Source organism: Elaeis guineensis, chromosome 13 (genome assembly GCF_000442705.2).
Source record: "Elaeis guineensis isolate ETL-2024a chromosome 13, EG11, whole genome shotgun sequence".
NCBI lineage: Eukaryota > Viridiplantae > Streptophyta > Magnoliopsida > Arecales > Arecaceae > Elaeis > Elaeis guineensis.
This window is the reverse complement of record NC_026005.2, coordinates 5894395-5913152: the sequence shown is the minus strand read 5'-3', so window position 1 is coordinate 5913152 and position 18758 is coordinate 5894395. Positions and strand designations below refer to the sequence as shown.

General features: G+C 37.1%; 1 protein-coding gene and 1 pseudogene across 3 annotated transcripts; both read right to left on the bottom strand.

Moving 5' to 3' along the window:
• Positions 1–1185: 1185 nt before the first annotated feature.
• On the bottom strand, positions 1186–4665 carry LOC109506534 (7-deoxyloganetin glucosyltransferase-like; annotated as a pseudogene).
• Positions 4666–10046: 5381 nt separating this feature from the next.
• LOC105056802 (7-deoxyloganetin glucosyltransferase) lies at positions 10047–16454 on the bottom strand. 3 transcript variants are annotated; one of them, XM_029268025.2, is made up of 3 exons: positions 16343–16454; positions 11926–12330; positions 10047–11116 (listed from the first exon to the last, which is right to left on the bottom strand). In XM_029268025.2, exons 1-3 carry the CDS (start codon positions 16437–16439, stop codon positions 10164–10166), a joined length of 1455 nt encoding a protein of 484 aa, XP_029123858.1. In that variant the 5' UTR covers positions 16440–16454; the 3' UTR covers positions 10047–10163. The 3 variants fall into 3 exon arrangements, with proteins under 3 accessions (XP_029123858.1, XP_029123857.1, XP_010937418.1); XM_029268024.2 differs by lacking the exon at positions 11926–12330 and having other exon boundaries at positions 15938–16454; XM_010939116.4 differs by lacking the exon at positions 16343–16454 and having other exon boundaries at positions 11926–12529.
• Between the last annotated feature and the right edge of the window lie 2304 nt (positions 16455–18758).

Sequence of the window (18758 nt, the reverse complement as noted above, 5' to 3'; positions counted from 1 at the left end):
GTGATAAAATCAAATTAAGATGATGAATCATATCTAATTGAAGGATTTCTAGACTAGTTGGCACATATAAAACATGATATTGTGATGAGAGCCATGGGTTGAGATATTGTTGCCAGCCACGGATGAAAATATGATATGTATGGCATATCATGGGCTAGAGTGTGGGCGAATCTAGTCTAATATCGGAATAATAATATTGTTTGGATCAAAATTGTATTAATTAGTTAATGATAAGTAATCTCATTAAATTACTATTGAATAGAATTTTTGATTTGTGATACGTGACATTTAATAAAATTATACATGATGATATTATTTAACTATCAAATTGATGATATATAAATCTTATTGGTTTCTTATTAGTTATATATATTTGTTAAAAGATATTTCATATTTATACTGGTATAAGTGTGGGGGATTCTTATTAGAGTGCAAAGCTCATAATCCTCCTTTCCTTTTTTAGAGTTGCAGGACACATAGTTTTAAAAGAATTCGACTAAGAGTTCGAGCTACGGAGTCATCTTATAGGCCTTGCATGATCTCTATGACTTCGTTTTTGGATTTATACAGTAGTGTTGCGTAGTTGGCCTAGGTGCTAGGTTTGGAGCATGACAGAAATCAACTCTTTGGAATCCTAGGCAGATATCACCGAACTTAATGATCGTGATGCCTTTTATCTTTTATTTTTTTGTATGTGAGAGAGGTTGAGAATTAACTACTAGTTTTCTATAATATTCACATCAGACCTATAGTGACTATAGCACATAATATAAAAGCATTATACCATATATTTTGTGTAGCACCTGCTTTAATCTTGTCTCAGTAGACCTTAATTGTTGATTACAGCAAGGAACAACTTCTGAAAAGGAATTAAAAAGATAATTTTACTTGTCAATCAAAGTTATTTAATCATCTGGCGCTTTAACAGCTGTATTTCCCTAGTGTAGAGTCTTTGGATAGCACCTTCCGGCTTGCCTTTTGGGGAAGGTGTTGATTTGTGTTATATTATACAATGGATCCCCTTTCCTATTTTCAATTTTCTACTGATTGATTCAGCTAGATTAATTGAATCTTTCAGTTTTTATTGCACAATCATAATCTGCATTAAGGATATTAGACATCAGCAGATGAGATACTTGGTTGCTGAACTTTAGAAGAACGCCACCATGCAAACTAGCACGAGAAGCAAAACGGGAAATGCTTGACGACTTTAAAAAAGAAAAGAAAAGAAATGCTTGACGAATAGGTTACCAAGGAGCATTATTATTCCGCTCTTACAATGCACCATCGTAGCAATATAACTAAGCTATTCCGTCCTCATGGGCATGAACTGGTTCAAGTCTTGGGCTAATCTTTCCATGTTCTCATAAGAAGATCCACCTTGTCTAGTAGCTTGCTCTGCCCTCTCTTTCCACTTCATGGCATTCTTCCTCATCTCCTTACCTCTCTCTCCTTCCATTACTTCCCTCACCATACCCTTAACTAGTTCTCGCTTCACTTCTTGGTCAATGTCCATGCCTGTTCCCCACACCTTGTCAGCAAATCTGCAATTTGGGTATTGGTCTGCAAAGTTTGGCCAGCATATCATTGGTACACCACCACACACACTCTCCATGGTCGAATCACAACCTCTTCTAGTGAGGAAGCTCCTGTCCTTGGTTTCTATATATGATGAATTCCTTTGGCAATGCCTCAAGTCCACCAGCAACAAGATCAGGTCTAATGATCCACAAGAAGGGATGGTTGCTATCTGCAATTCCCCAAGCAAACTCGGTCAGCTGCTCGACCGTCATGGTCGTGAGGATTCTGAAGTTCACATAGATGAGTCCAGGGCCGGCCTTGGGGCAGGTCGAACTGGGCGACCGCCCCAGGCTCCAGGCCCTATATTGATATTCCAATTGAGTGCAAAGATGACTTTCTATAATATTATAACAAGAAAAATAATTATATAGGTTAATGATGGGTTTTATACGCTGCTTAACGAATATATCTATAACAAATTATTGCATGTAGATTAATTTTTTAATGATAATTAATATTTAAAATATGTTAATTTTTAATAGAGACGGCCCCATTTTTTTCATTTGGCCCCAGGTCTAAAACATATTAGGACCAGCTCTGTAAATGACAGAAGCTGCTCTCTGAGTGTCCAACCACTGGAGGCAGCCATAATCTTCTTCCCAAAGGCTCAAACGCATTGAATTCCCTTGATTTTTGGTTCTCCGATTGAGTAGTGCTGATAAAGGGCCGATAGTGTACATCCGAGGGAAGATACATTTCAAAGCATCCAAGACATTGCGTTCCATGTGATCAAATGTGTTGAGGATGAGACCCCAAGATCTGAATGTGTTATTTGTTTCCTCAATCTCTGTTTTGAGGAGAAAATCATCAGGATCAGTTGTTCTAATGAAACCAGGCAGGTCTCTCAGACGAATATCTTTCATCCCCGGGATCCAATCTATTACTGTGTCGAGGTAGCCATTTGTCAAACAACACTCATCTACACAAAACAAGGGGACCAATTAATCATGCCATGGCATTATCATGCGAGTAATGCTGTGTTCAAGTTGAAGCAGGGTGTGCCAAATGGCCCATCCAGAGATAAAGATCATTAAAAAAAAAAAGAAAGATTTTTAATTCTTTTCTTAAGAAATCCATTTGTGTGGGGGTAGGGGATTTGGCTAGCGCTGACAATGGATTGGATATTGCTTGCATACTGGTATATCTATATTTGCATCTATAGTTTTCTATGAATACAAATACACATTTGGATATTAAATGGATCCTAAAACTAGCACATCCATTCTTTGTTCTAAACCATATATATACGAATCAAGTATTAAGCATATATATATATATATATATATATTCTTTGTTCTAAACCATATATATACGAATCAAGTATTAAGCATATATATATATATATATATATATATATATATATAATTTTTTTGAGCAAATATAGATACAAACTAGATAGTGGTTATAACCATATTTTTCTATTCAAATATGGACGTAAGTTGCATCTTATTTAGAAATAAATCAGATTTTTAGTGAATTCAACAATGAGAGGTAATATCAATTATATAAACATAAAATACAAGAATAAAATTCATGCGAAGATTGCATATAACAAATAAGTAACTAAAGATCTATGACATCATTGTTAAACCTGCATGGAAACCACGTGGTCAAGGGAACTAGATTCCTATTAAAAATATTAAAATAAAAATATGATATAAAAATATTTAATATTTTTTGTGTCAAATGTCATCATTACTTCTTAATAACAAGATCAATAAAAGATAATCATGAATTATTTAATTTATAGAAAGCTTAAGGTAAATTATATATACAAAAATGTAGGAATATATATATATATATATATATATATATATATATATATATATATATATATATATATATATAAACTATTAATATTAAAATATATTTTAAAAATATCATAAAGAGAAAATATAGGAATTCATTTATATTTTTATCTAAGAGAGAAGGATTTATTTTGTTATAAAATAATAATTGAAAGATGAGATATCACAATGTATATTAAATGATTATCTAATAACTTTATATATGAAAACTAATGTTTTGATTTGATAATAGATTGCTTATCATCAAAATGAAAGATCACTAGTTGGATTTTCAGTGTAATATGAAATATAAATTAAAGAATTTATTTTATTATAAAATTTATATATAAAAATTATTTTTTTAATTTGATGATCATGGCGTGAAAGATCACTAGTTAGATTTTTGGTGTAATACAAAATATTAATTCAGATCTGAATTCAGCAAGATTTATAAGTAAATATTTGACTTTGTTTCCACATTAGAGTGAGTATCAAAATTTCTATTTGAATCCGATCTGAATCAGATATGAAAATAAACAGTCGGATTTTATCTGGCCCATCTTCAACCCTAGGTTTGGAGACCCTTATAATCAGTGCATTAATATATAGAAGTCAAGAAATATGAAAGATAGAAAGCAAAGAAAACGAAATCTAAGCTTCTTTATCCCTCCCTTTATAAGATTAAACACAAGCAACCCAATCAACCACTTAGATATGTCCCTAATTAAAATAGAGATATTTTTCTTAAAAAAGCAAATAAAAGATGTAAGAAAAATACGGAAATATTCAAGGCAAGGTAGGTACCCTTGAGTGGCGTATATCCTCTTTTAAGGAGCTCTCCCAAGTGAATGGAGCCCATGAAACCACAAGCGCCCATTGTGCAGAACACCAGCGCAGGAACGCCCAATTTCTCAGCCACGTCTAGAGAAAAGCCCATTAGTTCATTGAGTATAATACAAGTAACTGGGGGTACATTGGATGAGTTGTTTAGCTTCACTAGCAGTTCTTCAAGAGCAGCAGCACAGTTCTTTTGGGTTGAGGGGCACAGTTTGAGGACTTGCTGTGGGTTTTCTTGGTCAGAAGACGAGAGATTATCAGGTATGGTTTCGAATCGGAAACCTTCATGGGATCCCTCGAGAGCGTTGGGCCCTTCATTCCTCAGAATGCGCTCACGACTGAACTCAGTGTGGATGAAGGTGATGTAGAAGCCTTTGAAATGGAGCAGCTTGGCGAGCTTTAGCATGGGGTTTATGTGGCCTGAACCAGGATAAGGGATGATGATTGCATGAGGCCTCATTGTCGAAAGGCTTCACTTTGTTAAGATGGAAGTAATCTATTCAGTGTACTTGTGCCTGTTGGAGCTTATGATTGGAAACTTGCTGCTATTTGTAATACTTCGAACTATGGCACATGGTTCAATTTGCGAGATAAGCATGACACGAATTTTAATTCTATAGTTTGCTGGATGTATATTTCGAACTATGGCACATGGATGCATATGGTTCAATTGGTGACATAAATTTTAATTCTATAAGTCAATGTACTTTGATTGAAGCAAGGTAAGGAAAATGATGAGAAAACTATATGGTGCAGAATGGATCCTGTTGAGGTCTACATGCCCAATCGTATATACCCCATCTCCTCCACCCAACGTGAGGTATTGTCCGCTCTGAAACAGCGCGTGCCCGCTACAGGGAACCACGACGCTGCCCCTCACGATTTTGCCCCGCAGAAGGCGCCTCACGTGGGAGAGGGAGAGTGGTAGTACTTAAGCAGTAGAGTCCCTTGATTGTATCCGGTATGGAACTTTCGGGCTCAATGCCCCCGATGCCCATCCCACAACAGAGCCCCCCAGCAAGGGAGGTCTACTGCGCAGGTAGGGGACGGGTTCCCACAGACGGCGCCAATTGTTGAGGTCTACATGCCCAGTTGTACACACCCCATCTCCTCCACCCAGCGTGAGGTATTGTCCGCTCTGAAACAGCGCGTACCCGCTACAGGAAACCACGACGCTGCCCCTCACGGTTTTGCCCCGCAAAAGACGCCTCACGTGGGAGAGAAGGAGTGGTAGTACTTAAGCAGTAGAGTCCCTTGATTGTATCCGATATGGGACTTTCGGGCTCAATGCCCTCGATGTCCATCCCACAACAGATCCTACAAGTGGGATCTAGAATATACACATGTGATCATAGGATCCTCATATGCAAGCATGTGTTCTAGGATACATTTGATCATTGGCCTGGCCTAACACCAATATAGCTCATAATGCTTTAGAATCGATGTAGGTACACCGAGCAAGAAAGGCTTTCGGAGTTTCACTTATTGAAGGATACACATTCCTTCTATTGATAATTATAATATCGGAGGTGGGTGATCCCGGTTTGATCATCAGATGGGCTATCTATTTCACTAGAATAGGCATCTTCCTCACAAGCAAGTCCAGGACAATCAAATTAAGAAACCAAGAAAGGTGCTACTCAACACCATTTGATACTCAAAAAGAAAGCCTATAAACATTAGGGAATACAACACATGGAGTTCTCACATCTAGGAGTAGATAATCACTATGAAAAAGTTGTGTGCACGAGGCAAGCGTATCACACCAACCAAAATTTTTTGAGATTAGGTTAGTCAAAGGTCAGAAAATACAGCCTGATCAAATAAGGCCAGAAAGGCAAGCTAGTGGACACGTTTGCCCCTTGTCCCTTTCCACCAAATGCCTTAAACAAACCAAACCTCAGGTGCGCTTATCTCTAGAAAAAGCCCGTAGTAGCGTCAAGAGTTTCCTCCCATTGGCTTTTAGCCGTAGAAGACCTCTCTCAATTTGCTAGAGCTTTTTGTGGCTCCCTTCTAGGCTTTCCTCCTTGCCTCTATTCCATCTTTTTTACATGTGGGATGCTGGATAAACATTATGGTAAGAAGGAAACCGAAGGGAAGTAGGTGTATGTATGTTGTATAATTCAATTGGAAGAAGGAAGAAACTTTTTTAATCTGCTCAACTGCAATCTTTTAGCAAAAATAAGGTCCATGGAATATTTTTTCATTAATCTAAAAATTATGTGATTTAGAAAAGAGAATGTCAACCAGAGATTAATTATAGAGCACCTTAAGGCCTCCAGTATTTTTGGATACGATTCAACTTTCCATTGTCATGCACTCACTTCTGGACCTTGTCCAGCACTCTCCCAATGAAAAGAGTGATTCATATTAGATTTGGTGATCCTCCAGGATCAGAAGATATGAGGCTTTTGACTCTAAATATTTTTCTATTATGTCATTAATGAATTTAAAAAAAAAATAAAATGAAAGAAAAGAGACTGGCAGCCACAGAATTTTCCAATTTTTGTTGAGTCTTTTTTATGGTTTTTCCATGATTTTATTTTTCCCGTTGCAGTGTTCCCTTCTCCCACTTGCCGGGTGCCCTTTCTCATGTTTCAATCTGGTGAGACCGAAGAACGTCCAACAAAGTTGGTGTGCTGTCCTTGGGGAGGGTGTGCTGTATGATAGTTTAGATTCACCGGAAATGGGCTCTCGTGAATGGAATTAGTAAACAGTGGTCGGTGCTTCCGGTTCTTCCGGATCACAAATTGCATGGAGTTGGAAACACAACACCGTTACCTCCAGACAACTCCAAGAAAAAAGATTCTTTATCGTATCTAGGCAAATTAATTTAGTACTGGTGTAACGGGCTGCTCATCACATGAACTTTGATGGATTTTTTTTTCTTTTTTGTTTATCTTATCTTTCTGCCCATCACATGAACTTTGGCAGCAAGATAGCTTACAATATTTGTTTTACTTTCTAAATCTTCTTGAATTCTTGATTTCCTTTTTTTTCTTTTTTTTTTTGATGGATGTTTACTTAGAGTTTTCTCCCATAAATAAATTAAATAAGTCTGGTGATTCAAAAGCTTTATGTTGTTTTAAAAGTGTATCTGTAACTTGTCTAGGTAGTTCGTACAGGTGTTTATCAGTGTTAATAATTGTTTTTGCCATTTTTTATTTTTTAATATAAATAAATATATTAATATATCTTATTTTTAATTTATGAATGCCAATCTTATATTAATCCTCTATGCTTCAAATATGAAAAATTTTTAAGAGGTGTTTGATTGGAGGAAGTGGGAGTCTGGAATCAGAATCGGAATAGGAATGGGTGACTCCCATTCCAACTATTTGATTGGGAGGAATTTCATTCTGATTTCGATTCCGAAGTAGAATGAAAATAACTCAATCTATATAGAACTCAGTTTTTTTTTTTTTTTATGGATTCAATTTTTTATTCTAATTCTGATTTCGATTTCGATTTCGATTTCGATCACGAATCAAATGTTTTGGGAGATTTGGTCATTCTAATTTTGATTTCAAATCATTTCAATTTTAATTTTTATTCTGATTCCAGTTGTGAATCAAACATTCTCTTAGTTGCTTCCATCGTTGTGAGCATCAAAGTTGGATAAAAAGAATGTAATTGAAAAAAGAAAAAAAAAAAAAGTGGACAGAAAGAATAAAGGGTCACTGCCAGATTCACAAAAATATTAGCATATTTCAAGTGACTGAGAAGGAATCATAACTGAGAGAGTAGGCATGCTTCTCAATATTTACTGAGAAATTATTGTATGCACAAGATGCAAGTGAATCAAGGCAAATCCCAAAGTATATATGCACGGTAAAGAGTGCGCAATCAGAAATTAGAGAAATACAAGGGTAGCAAGGTGTGTTATCCACCGTGTGATTGGAGGCGGTCCAACTGCATCACGCAACATAGAGACAAATTTACTGGACAACAAAAATCTTCGTTAAAGATGTTTTATTTATTTTGGCAAAACAAGTGATAAGATAACAGACTCCAGGTACTCAAGCATCCAACAAAACGCGCTGTACAGGTTGGCTACCAGTAAGACAGGCTCAAAGGGAAGGGATATTTAGTATGTTACACGGACCGGAGAAAGATGTTAAATTCACAGATAAGATGCTTTTGTAATTAAATTTAGAAAATATATATGCACGTACTCTAGCACAATTGCTAGAAGTGCAAACTTGGTGAATAGGCTCCCTAGGTGTAATATATTGTTAACAGTGGAATTGAATACTAGACCATGTTATTTTATTTTTGAGATAAAAATAAAAGATGATAAAATAGAATACTGATTAATATTTTTCATTCATTTCTTGATCATACCAAAATTGTTGAGTACAATACTTTAAATAGATGCAATATGACCCTTCAAATATCCTTACCTTAGTTATAGATATAATTTTTTTTTTTGATGAAAAGGGAGAAAAAATCCATCCAAATTTGTTAAGAAAAAAAAAAAAGGGTAGAAAAGGATACACAAGAAAATAGGAGCTCCCTCATCATTCCATCAACATTAGATTCAAATTTTAAATTCTCCTCAAGCATCCCATCAATATTTAAAATTCAAATTTTCTCATACAAATCGAAAAAACTAATTTTTAAATTTTGAAATTTAAATTTCAAAAGAGAGAGATCTCCTTCACATTGCCTTCGGAGGTGGAGCATCGCCGACCATCAAAAGAGATTATCGGTTCATCTTGCCTCTCAAGAGAGGAAAAGAAGGTCAGACTTTATCTGCAGCCTAGAAAAGGAGGTTTGGTAGTTGCTCAATGACCGGATCTGACTAACTTAGAGAGAAGAAGAACACCGACATCTTGCCACTGTTGGAGGAGAATGTAAAGAAGGAAAGAACAGCTGATCAGCCTAGGTCGACCGCACCAAAACCTAGACGTCACTGGCAAAAAAAAAAAAAAAAAGAAGGAAGAGGAAAAGGCCCCCAACACCGAGAAAGGGGAGAGAGAAGAGGAAGGGAGAGCCACGTTCCAACCTCACGTAAAGTGAGCGGTCCTTCTTTGGCCTTGGAAAGTCCTCGGGCTGTCCACTGTAGCAATGCAGCACCCAAAAGGATTGGACCGTTCGAGCTCAAGTGATTTCTTATCACCTTCGGTGAGGGGCAAAGACGTGTGGAGCCCTTAGAGGACCCTGGCTCGAAGGATCCATGGCCAAATCACAGTTATTCACTTGATCCAATCCTTACGTGAGCTATACATGACTAAATAATTTTTTTCACTATTCCTTTCATAAAATATGAAGTTATAGCACCATTTACTAGCGGTCAAAGAATCAATTTGGGAATGACTCTTTAACTTCCTCGTATCTTTGCGGCAATGACTACATACATTTATTTTATTTATTGTGACTCTTAGAATTTTCTACCACACTAAAATGTAGTGCAAGAAATTAAGTTCAGCCATTCAACATACTATTATTTTCCAGTATAGAGACCCTAGATGTCGAATGCCATCAATCCTCTTTGGAACCAATTTAGGCATTTTAAGATTGAAAGTTACTAGATAGATAGGGTTGATAATACTGAATTGTGACTAGCTAGTCTCCCTTTGAAAAAAAGCAATACACCTTTCCAATCAATAATCTCTTTTCAAATTTATCAATCAGAGATTGCCCATATTTTTTTCAAGGAAGATAACCGTGTCATCAGCATATTGAGTAATTACAGTGCCATCATTTTCTTCTAAACGCCAGATACAGATCATATTAATGCTTTGGTAACTCAAAATCTTGCTCAAAAAAATCACTTGGCTGGTGTAAAGCATGCTAACGTGTTGGTGCCAGATCACGGCCACGGTATGTAAGAAGAGATTTCAAATATCTGTTTGTAGGCACAGATTTTTCCATATTTTATTTTGAATATTTAGCAATATTGCTCATGCAAACCAGGCATTCAGTTTATACAACCAATCGAGTTTGAAGTAATGACTAATTATCTGTGCCCGTCAATGGCACAGTTCCATTTAACAGATCACTAATTAGCCTCTCCATGTTCTTATTAGATGATCCCCCTCTCATGGTAGCCCCCTCTGCCTTCACCTTCCACTCCTCAGCCTTCAGTCTCATGTCCTTCCCCTTTTCCCCTTCCATCACTTCCCTCACCAGACCTTCAACCTCCTCCCTCCTCACATTGCTATCAATCTCCATTCCAATCCCCCACTTCGTGCAAACATATCGGCAGTTCGTCGGTTGCTCGGCGAAGAAAGGCCAACACATCATTGGCACTCCCCCACAAATGCTCTCTAGAGTAGAGTTCCACCCACTGTGAGTTAGAAACAATCCAACAGAAGGGTGTGAGAGCACCTGCTCTTGTGGGCACCAACTAGCTAGCATCCCCCTCCCTCTGGTCTCCATCAAGAAGTCTTCAGGGACCATTGCCTTCTCCCCTTCTACAAGATCAGGTCTTATTATCCACAAGAAGGGGCACTTGCTGTTGGCCAGTCCCCATGCGAATTCTTCGAGCTGCTCCCCTGTCATGACGGTAATGCTTCCAAAGTTTACATAGACAACCGAGGTGGCCTCATGGCCATCCAACCACTCGAGACATCTGGGGTCTTCTTTCCAAAGATTGCCACCAATGGACTTTGATGGACATTCTGCTATTTCATTGACAAATTCCAGTAGAGGACCAATGGTATATAGGCGAGGAAACATCGACTTCATGGCGTCAATAACTTCATGCTCTAACTCATCAAACGTGTTCAGAATCACTCCCCAGGCCTTGAAGGCATTCTGTGCCTCGCCACCATCAAAGTTGAGCATGGTGTCATTGGGGTCAGTGGTCCTGATGAAGCTTGGGATGTCCTTGAGGCGGATTCCTGTCATACCAGGTATCCAGTCTATTGGAGTGTCCAGATATCCATTGCTCAGGTGACTCTCATCTATGCAGCCAAACAAGGAAGATATCAGTAATCCCGTTAGTTATTAGAGTTGCAATCATACAGATAAAGAAGCTGTGCAATTTCTAGAGATCGAGAAACTTGGCTGCAAATTGTAGATACATTCATATATGCATACATTATTTTCACTCTTAAACTGGTGTTGAGACTCGGAAATTTTCAAAGAACAAATAAAGTCCTCTTTGAATTGTGCAATCCATGTGCAGAGAAAAACTTCACCGAGTTCCTTCACATGTATAACTTTTTCAAAGTGACCTTACTGGAAGTTTTAAAGAATAATATGTGATTCTCCATATCTACTTCAATAGTTTTTAATGTTGACCACAGCTAACTAGGCTGAATTTTGTAAGCAGTAGGTAACTTATTCCATAGAGGTACCACAGGAATTAAGAAATCTTGCACGAGTATTTTTGCAAGAGAACACTAATTTTGTAAGTTTGATATTTGGATGGTTTTGAAGAATTAGACATCCCTGAAACAGAGGAGTTCAGAACTAGATGAAAATTTCTAAGCTCGCAAGATCTTATCATTCAATAGAGCAACAGGAATATTACTCAAGAAGAGTATCTGATCCCCTCCCTCCCATCCCATCTCTTTTCTAGTATATTCTTTAATTAATTGCCTCTCTCTATATTCTCAATTTCCAAACCTTGTAGCTGTTGAGCCTTTCAACTTCAACAATAAAACAAAATCCATTCATCAACTCACTGTCCCATGAAGATCAAATCCCCTTCAAGTTTTACCTTTTTCCAAATTCTAATAGATCAGGAAAAGACTGGTAGCGAACTTACCTTTAAGTGGCGTGTAGCCTCTTCTAATGAGCTCAGAGAAGTGAAGGTAGCCCATGAACCCACAAGCACTCGTGGTCCAAAACACAAGTGCTAGGATTCCCATCTTCTCTGCCACCCTCTGCGCAAAGCTCATGACTCCATCGGCTATGACACAACTAACCGGTGGCACCCCTGGGGAGTTATTAAGCCTTATGATAAGATCTCTAAATGGAGCCAGAGAATTCTTTGTCGTCGAGATGCATAGCTCTGCGATGTCTTGTGTGACATCGTCATTATCGGACAGCGGCAGGCCATCGGGTATCGCTTCAAATCGGAAGTCTTCGAGGCCATTGAGAGAATCGGGGCCTCGAGACCTTAGCAATCTCCTGTGGTTGTACTCAGAGTTCACATAGGTGATGTAGAAGCCTTTGGAGTGGAGGACCTTAGAGAGTTGAAGCATGGGAGTTACATGGCCTTGGGCTGGTTGTGGGATGAGCACTGCATGAGGTCTTGGAGGAGAACCCATCTCCGTGGAAGAAGTAGTGCTCTTGTCTTGCAAACGGCCTCGGGCGGTAGAAAATGGGGAAGCAGTGGTCTCAAGTTTCCATCAAACGAGATGGGCATGGGACACTTGGACCTCAAAAAAAAAAAAGGTGGGGGGTGGGGGGGGGATCGGCATGGAACGCGGTTTGCAATCTTTTGTTGACCTATAGGTCACACGGTTTGTCCGATCTCTATGGAATGGCAGGTTTAAATATTGTATTTAGATAAAATATTGTATTTTATCTCTGGTGTTTGGTGGTTACGTGATGGCTGTCTCATCCGAAGACTATAGTGGAGAACTACCGAGGTCATCGCACCCATCAGCCGGGCCGGCTAAGGTCGACCCAAGAGCGGGAAACTATTTGGGCCATATGTAGGCCTTGTATGGCTCCAGGATGTATACCATTCGTTCAGAAGTCCATCCAGTTTGAGCCCATTTGAGCCCTACATTTTACTATCGGGCAGCCTTGCAGTTTAGGCCCATTCTTTAATAGATAAATATCATTAGGTATGAAAATAATATGGATATTATCTATCCAGATCTATTTTTATATCTAAATCAATCTGAATATAGATAGAAATTTGAGAATCTAATTAATATCTATATCCATATATAAAAAAAAAATAGATATAGATATGGATAATAATTATCCGATCCATATCTAAATATTGAAATATACATGTAAATTTATATAATTTTATATGACACTTATTTATTTTTAAAAAAAATATACAATTGTATAAACATATTATTAACTTGATTTATTATCTATTTACTAATATCTTTAATTTTGTGGTCATAAAGTTTAATTATTTAAGTTATATCCATAATTATATCCATATTTTCAGTATTCAAATTATATTCATATCCTTTTAAAATAAATATAAATATAATTTTTTACATCCAAATAATATCCGTATCTGTATTTATATTTATCAGATAAAATAAATATACATATGGATATATTGATATCGTATATCTGATCCAGTTTTAGCCCTAAATATCATGAAAGAATTGATCAACTTTCCTATTAATCAATTTATCCATATTCTTATGCTTTTCAAGATGGATAAGTTATTTTTTTATCGATAATATTTATCCATAAAATCAGAAGAAAATCTTACCTACTTAGAAAATGGCTAAATTATTTTTTCATCAGCTAATAAAGTAGATATTTAATTTTATTCTTAAGACGCCCCCTCTTCATTTTTGATATCTCCATCATTTAATGCCGAATAACTCAGCCGTTTATTTTTCTCAAATCTAAAAAATATAAGAGATGTTATAAAAAATATGAATAAATTTTAGCAACTTATCCAAAAAAATAGTAATAAAAAGAATATGAATAATAAATTTTAAAATTATTTTTTTATATATAAAAAATATAAATAAATTATTTTTCTATCTAAATATTATTAAAAATACTTATTTAAAAAATATAGATTTATAGATAAATTTTTTATCCATAAAAAAATAGACTATTAGAATTTATGATAATAATTTTATGAACTCGAACGGGGCTGGTTCGATTTCGATCGGGTTTCAATCCAGATCTAAAATAGTTCAGATCGGATCTGGACCGAATTGAGAACCCGTCTATCTTTCGAATTGGATTCGAATATATTTTAATTTGATCCAAATCAAGACTAAAAGTACAGTCCGATCAAATCCCACGACGCTATGCTACCTCTCGTATTTCATCAATTTCCGATTGCGCACCATCCCCTCCGAAGCCAATCCATCTACCTAGGCCACCACCACCTGGCTGCTAAAATAATCACTGGCTTCACCATGCTGTTGATTAGACCGGCATCCCCTTCAATCACTGCATGACCTCGTTCCTTTTTTCTTCTCTCCCTCCCCTCACAGGGCGTAGATCAAACTGCTACCACCACCTCTGATCTCCGGCGCTTCCTTCATTTCAAAAGCCCGATGCCCCGATTCAAGCTCAGATCCCACTCTACTTTGACCCTATATATATATTTCCATGGTATATAGCTCACTCCAACCAGAGTCACTAGAGATGCGAACTATTTCTTTCCCGCTTGGGCTCCAACAGCCTGCTCCACCTTCTTTCTTGTATTAATTAATTCTAACCAATGCAATTCCCACCACTCTCTCCCGTTCCATCCATTTCCAAGCAGCTCCACCCGATATCCCTTGAACCCTGGTAAAAACCCATCCCTTGATTCTCCCTTGCCACTGCCTCACGGACGCGACAATCAAAGCCTTCATCGATTCCGTGACGTTTCCAGCGCATGGTGGTTCTTGATGCAGAGGAGGATAGTGAGAGATTGTCCCGATCGATGGGCCGAATGACTGTCGATCCTCGCCGTTCGATCCTCATCATGAACAGCATCGGCATCTCCGTCTCTAAGGACGATGGTGGTAACGGCCTCTTCGCCTTCATTGATGACATTTTCTTTCTTTTTCTCGTCTTTGCCAGCCTCTTCTTTCTCTTCCATCGTCATCGTTATGACCGGAATAGGTTAGGGCATAGAATTTAAAAAAAAAAAAAAAAAAAAAATTAAGTGAGGGAGGAGAGATGGTATAGATTGGGGGCTGGTCCACTCAGATTTGGGCTAGGCTCATGTTGGATTTGGGTCTGAGTCTTTCAAAAAATTTCGATTCTGAGCCCAATTCAAAGTTCAAAAAAACTTTTCGACTGCACTCCGACAAAGATATGCTCCGGCCCAGCCCAGCCATATGTGTAGGGGATGCTTGCAAAATAATGATTTGGTGGTTTCCGGTCTTCACAATGGAGATGTAAGATGTGCAGAATGATATGTGCTCTTGGAATTCTGACACCGTTTCAACTCCAACAAAGAGGAGAATTTTTGAGATGCGGTGAAGTATGGTCATATTTAATGCAATTTTTATAATGCTTCGAACGCACGACCTGCACCATGCATGCAGGCATAGTTCAACCTTTATGTTGGAAGACAGTACTTAATTTTAAGATTCTATTTGAAGTTTAGAGGTGCATCTCGAAATCATATGGTCTGTTTTTTGGTGTTAGGTTGTGTGCGGGGTTGCTGGTGTTCTACTGTGAAATAGCAGATCGTCAGTTAACGAGCCAAATACAAGCTAAAGTAGTGGGGATTAAATTATTCGGTGAAAGCTCTTAAAAGTCGTTAATGATCTATAAGGATTACTAAATTCGATACGGATCATTTTGGCCATTAATTTTCAAAAAAAAAAAATGAAATAGATTGGCTCAAATCTTATTAAAAGAAAAAAGATTTTAGAAGATCTTTTTTTTCCCCTCCATCCAGAAATAAACCAAGAAAGATTTGGTTAACATGAGCTGGGCCAGACTTTGTATACTATATGATACTGGAAATCCTGTTTTATATCCAAGGATCAAAGAAGATTTTCCAAACAGACCCTTATATCTTTTTCTCTCTTTTTTGAAAAATTTATCCCTGCTTATATCCCTTGTTTTAAACCCGAATTGCCTCACTTTACGGCAAAGAGGAGAGCACGTACCTTTGAGAGGCGTATATCCTCTTTGAACAAGCTCGAAGAAGTGGAGGTAGGCCATGTAGCCACAAGCACTTGTGGTGGAGAATAGAAGCTCCGGAATACCCAGCTCCTTTGCAACCTCTAGTGTAAAGGTCATGAATCCATCAGCTATGATACAACTTACGGGAGGTGCATCCATGGACAAATTAATCTTCATCACAAGGGCTCGAAATGGAGCCACGCAATTCTCCCTCGTCGAGATACATAGTTCTGGGATGTTCTGCGTCACGTCATCATTATTGGATGGAGGCAAACCATCTGGAATGGCCTCAAAATGGAAATCTTTCACGCCGTCTAAAGCATCTGCCCCTCGAGACCTTAGCAAGCGTTGATGATTGTACACGGTATTGACGTAGGTGATGCAAAAACCTCTAGAATGAAGGACCTTGGCAAGATGAAGCAGGGGAGTTACATGGCCTTGGGCTGGGTATGGAATGACAACTGCATGAGGCTTTGGAGAGGCCATCTTACTAGAAGAGATGATAGTCCCACAAATTTTTTTTTTTTGGCAACTCATAAGGTTCTCTCGACAATATAGGTAGGGGTGAGCGTGATTCGATTTGGACCGATTTTATGCTCAAATCTAACTCAAACCAGTCCTAAACGGTTTGGCATTTCTAGAAATCAAACTGGATTAATAGAAGATTGAAACCAAACCAAACCAAACCAACATAGTTTAAATAATTTGGTTTGATTTGGTTTATCAATTTTTTTTTTTTTGTGATTCATGAAGACTTGTTTCCTTTTCATATAAGAGTACCACCAAGAGAATTTGTCTAATAAAATGATTTAAATTGACATAAAATATTGTCACTCAACAAAATAAAATTTTTAAACAAACATCATCATTAAGAATTAAGATAAAGATCTCCAACACATTACAACAAAAATAAACAATCCAGTAAGTTAGTCACTTAAGATTTAAGGCTAATCAATACAAAACCAAATTGAAAAACAACATCATAAATCCTGAATTATTTTTTAATATAAAAATACTCCAACATAAATAATATCCTAATCAAAATGACATCATTTTATTAAAGACGGTCTGGTTTGGTTTGAGAACGGTTTTAGTTATTGATAAATCTGAACCAATCCAAATATATTTTTTATATGTCAAAAACCAACTAATCTAAATTAAATAAAATTTTAAACCAAACCAAACCTGCAGTTTGATTCGATTTTATCAGTTTGATTGGTTCAGATTCGATTTTTACTCACCTCTATATATAAGCAAGGCCATATAGTTTGCGTAGTAACGATGCTATGGTAGGTATGGCTTACATCTCTTGTTCAGAAGGATGATTTATCCTGTTTCACCATGAGCAACATTGGATCGTGCAATAACCGCTACAAGTTCTATGCAGATGAATGGAAGAGAGAGTTCATAGTATTTTGAGATTTGTGCAAAATATAATCCAAATATCCAATGGTTGATATTACGGAGGAAGATCAATTATTTTTTTTTTACACGGAATATACAACCTAAACGCTACAATGATGACCATAAATTAATTTCTTAATATTCTTTATTTTACTAATAGATATCTTCAATGAAAGATGCTCTACGGCATCTTTATATTAAATGCTCCATTGCTTGGTGGACATAGTGTTGGTTCGTGTAAGTGGTTCGATAAGATCCCTTGAGTTATACCAATCCTCAAGATTTGTAAGCATTAGTCTCTTTTGGGTTCGGGTTGCATCTTTCATTCGAGAGAACGATCAATCCCCTTTCACAATAAGAACCGATGGATTGCATAACGCACAGATCACCAAGCATGATAATCTATTTCTTTCATTTATCTATATAGATCTTGAAGCAACCATTGCATGAACCAATGATGGATGTCGACAAAGAAGATGGATCATTCTTTTGCACCAAAGATACAACCTGAACCCATCCTTTTCCACCACATTTCTGGCAGAACATGGGGAAAGCTTGTACCTGTTTGTTAATCTAAGGTGACCTAACAATTAATATATAGCAATGCAAGATTGGTGGTGTTGGTCCATGCATGTGGCACTTAGTCATATGCCAACTTATAAAAACTGTTTTTTAGAAAGAAAGGTGCCGTGATGAGTAAATTTATCTCTTGTCATATATTTTTGTCGAGTTCCTGTTTGTCCTAGATGGGATATTATTTTCCCAAGCTTATAGCAATTATCTAACATATTTGCGATAACTTTTCGTGTATGAATGAACAACAGAGAGAAAAAGAATCATTTCAAAAAGAGATATTAAATTTCATGGTGACAGCGTAGTTAACGATAATCTTCAGATTGACACATTGCTAATGTGGTTATCCATTAATCTGTTTGAAAACAAAATACGAAACTCAGTACTTTTGTTAGACTTTCATGTATGGCTCTTCTCATTATATCATACAAGTTACCAGTCAAGGTTTGATTGTTGCTTTCAGTTGATATCATCCCATACCAAATCCTTTTTCAATAATTGTTGTCCCATGTCAAGCTCTCTTCCAGTGATGTTAATTAGGTTCTCTTCCAATAAGTTATAACGTAGGCAGTCCCAGGCGACCTAGCTAGACGTTGGACGATGAGTATTCAATAAGTTGTCGGTCTCATTGGACTAATTTATAGACATTTTCAAGTGAAAAACTGAATTAGAAACTTGCATATATAACAATTGTTTATCCTTATCTTGGCAAAAAATCATGACTCCTGGCTAATGTTTAAAATCGGCATGAAGCAATGAAGTCATAGAAGAGTGGCTTTCTTCGATCCTGGACTCTGGCCAGATGTTGCTACTGGATACGATACTACT